Source organism: Acanthisitta chloris, unplaced genomic scaffold (genome assembly GCF_000695815.1).
Source record: "Acanthisitta chloris isolate BGI_N310 unplaced genomic scaffold, ASM69581v1 scaffold7666, whole genome shotgun sequence".
Classification (NCBI taxonomy): Eukaryota; Metazoa; Chordata; class Aves; order Passeriformes; family Acanthisittidae; genus Acanthisitta; species Acanthisitta chloris.
The window spans coordinates 14,261-17,644 of record NW_008678691.1 but is presented as its reverse complement, the minus strand read 5'-3'; the positions used below and the strand labels follow the sequence as shown (position 1 = coordinate 17,644).

The window sequence follows — 3,384 nt, the reverse complement described above, 5'->3', positions numbered from 1 at the left end:
CACAGTCCGGTGGCTCAGCCCAGGCTTCCATTGGTTTTCTGAGCTGAGCTAACACTGCAGCTCATGGTGAGCTTCTCATCCTTTGGAGCTGTAGTAGTTATATTATTCTAAAGGTATATAACTAAAAAGTTTGCCTCCTGATAGTATATTTTACCGATTTGAAACTATTGGTGATATACTTGTTCTTTTAATTTTGGAAGTGTGGGCCTTTAGCCAGTCATTCCCACTTCTCTAATGTCTTTTTAACACAGCTACTGCTGTCAGCAGCAGTGCTTATTTTGATATAATTTTTTAATTTACGCTATTGGGTTTCCAATTTCAGAAATGATTTTAAGTGCCAGTGTGATTTGAGAATAGTTGTGCATGAATGGATCAGGAAGAGCATGAGGAAATATGTATTGCCACGTGGTAATTCAGGATCCACCTCATCAGATCTAGATGTTTAGTTGGCTGAACTAGTCACTCAATGCTTTTTTTATTGTGAGGGAAGGACAGCAACAGTTCTTTTCCTGCAGTGATTGAGATGAATTAATCTTTCTTCAAAGTCAGGTTGGGTGAAGCCTTGAGCAACATGGTCTAGTGAGGAGGTGTCCCTGCCCATGGCAGAGGGCTGAGACTAAATGATCTCTAAGGTCCATTCCAACCCCTAAAATTCTCTGGGAGCCTATTCCACTCTATTTGCTTTAGATGGATGTAGGTTGATTATTCCAGCTTGGACTATTCATTGTTTAGGGATAAATTGAGTATGAGCTGCTTTGTCATCCCTATCTCTTTTCTACATTTCTGCCATTGTGCCCTTGATGAAGGTGTAAAAGGTGCTGAATTATGTGATTTAAGCAAAGCTTTTCTCATAGTTTTTACCACCTCTGAATACAGTTCAGTGGATTCATAGGTCCTAGGAGAGAACAAGTAAAGTTTTGTCTATTCTATGGTTATTTCAAGCACAGTGCTGGTAGATCTTATAAACATTAAAGCATACAGAGAAATTTTTATGTATTTAGCACTTTTTTTGCTGTTTTACTTAGTTTGTTTCACAATTTGGGGAATGTAAAACTGCAAGATGAATCACAAGAAGACTGTTTTGCATTTGAAATGCATCAGTCTGAGTGAATTTTGTTAAATATGGAATAGTAATCAAATAATGTACACGACTTGAAATATGCTGTTTTCTGCATATTAAAAGAATGCCTTGCAGTAAATTTACCGAAAAGCAGATTTTGTGAAATGTTGTGGGAACATTAACATCTTCATGCCAACAAAAACATAGTCTACTAGCATTATGCCTAGTCATTAAGGATTTTTCAGTTAAAAATAACAATAATGGCTATTGAATCATTTGAAATCTTTTTTCTTGTCTTCCCCGTCGAGAAAATCTAATCAATCATCTTTTCTTTTCCATACTGTCAGATAATGAATCAGGATTTGTTGTAATTCCTTTGCATTTAGGACTCAGAATCCCTTTTTGTTTGATTAAATCATGTTTGAAAGTGGCTCAGAAGAAGCTAAGGAATAGCAACTCTAACTTAGAGAGTCATAGAATCATCAAGGTTGGAGGAGACCTCTAAGATCATCAAGTCCAACCATTAACCTGTCACTGCTGGAACCCCTAAACCCTAAACCAGATCCTCCAGTGTCAGATCCAGATGCCTCTTAAGCACTTCCAGGGATGGTGACTCCACCACCTCCCTGGGCAATCTATTCCATCCCCCACCTCTCTCCAACCCTGTCAGGGAGTTGTAGAGAGCTATGAGGTCACCCCTGAGCCTCTTCTCAAGGCTTAACAAACCCAATTCCCTCAGCCCTTCCTCATACAACATGTGTTCTAGGCCTTTTCTGAGCCTCACTGCCCCTGGCTGGACTTGCTCCAGTGCCTCAATGTCCATTTGACAGTGAGGGGCCAAACTTATGTAGAATTAGCTAAAAGTCTTTGTTGGATGAGAGAGGTGTTTTGGAAGTTAATGCCCCTTTGAATGTATAATTGTAACTATATTATTTAGCTGCAAAAGAAACCCCAAACTAAACACTCAAGACCAGAGGAAATATTGGTATATAAAATGTGTATTCAAGAATAACACCTCTCTGGATAATTTTATTCTGTATTTTCTTTCAGGTACGACCTTCTGAGGCTCTTACTAATCACCATTATCCCTGTGCCTGCATTAAAGAACTGTGGGTTCTACTTCTTCAGCTGCTGGACCACAGGAATAAGGGGTCTCATACAGAGGTAATTGAAGAATGTTACACATGCTTAGAGTCACCAGATGTTCCCATACTGGTATGAATGTGCTAGTTCACAGATTTGATGGCAGAACTGACATTCATGCTGGCTTTAGGAGCACTGCATGCTCACTGATAATTTAGGCCATCATTTTGAAGGTGCATCAGGTCCTGACTCCAGGTTTGCAGTGTACTCTTTGGTCCATAGGGCACTGATAAGGAATGCTCCTTGTGCTAAGGAAAGCCAAGCAAAGGAATAGACTGTGAAAGTCATATGGTAAAAGAAAACACAAAAGCCACCTTTAATTATTTTAACAGAAATAATTGGCAATTTACATGATATGCCATGCAGTGATTCATCTCTAGGCATTAGAAACATTGATACAGCCAGAACAATGATCCATCTAGCCTATGTTTCTGTCTTTGATACCTATGTATGCAAGAACAACCTGGCTTTTGGTTTTGACTTTTGTAGTTGCTGACTTCTTTAGATACCTCCTTATGTTTCTTTTGGAAGAGCAAATCAGCAAATCACATACTGTTTGCAGATGACACAAAGTTGGGAGGGAGTGTGGATCTGACTGAGGGTAGGAAACCTCTATAGAGAGACCTGGACTGACTTGATGAGTGGCTGAGGACAACTGCATGAGGGTCAATAAGGCTCAGTGCTGGTCCTGCACTTGGGATACAACAACCCCATGCAGCTTCAGGCTGAGGGAGGAGTGGCTGAAGAGTTTTTTGTCAGAAAGGGCCTTGGGAGTGCTGGTGGACAGTGGCTCAAGAGTAGTGGGTCCAGCAGGACTAGGGCAATGCTCATCCCCCTGGACTCAGCACTGGGGAGGTCACACCTCAGTGCTGTGTTCAGTTTTGGGCTCCTTGCTTTAAAAAGGACATTGAGGCACTGGAGTGAGTCCAGCCAAGGGCAACAAGGCTGAGGAAAGGTCTGGAAAATATGTCCAATGAGGAAGGACTGAGGGGGTTGGGTTAGTTTAGCCTTGAGAAGAGGCAGTTTAGGGGTGACCTCATTGCTCTCTACAACTACCTGCAAGGGGTTGCAGAGAGGTGGGGGATGGTCTCTCCTGCCATGGCTGCAGGGGGAGGACTAGAGGGAATGGCCATAAGCTGAGACAGGGGAGGGTGACATCAGGTCTTAGGAGGAATGTTTTC

The 3,384-nt window shown here is 41.7% G+C and overlaps 1 protein-coding gene across 1 annotated transcript in view; it reads left to right on the top strand.

Annotated features, from left to right (window-relative positions):
- The window catches only part of LOC103804385 (protein MMS22-like), a gene marked incomplete at its 3' end in the record, with an annotated part of 31,372 nt that overhangs the window by 16,003 nt on the left and 11,985 nt on the right, over positions 1-3,384 (top strand). Inside the window, exon 8 of the mRNA XM_009076997.1 lies at positions 2,111-2,224. Coding sequence (XP_009075245.1) covers positions 2,111-2,224 — 114 coding nt within the window. The remainder of the gene's footprint in view (positions 1-2,110; positions 2,225-3,384) is intronic.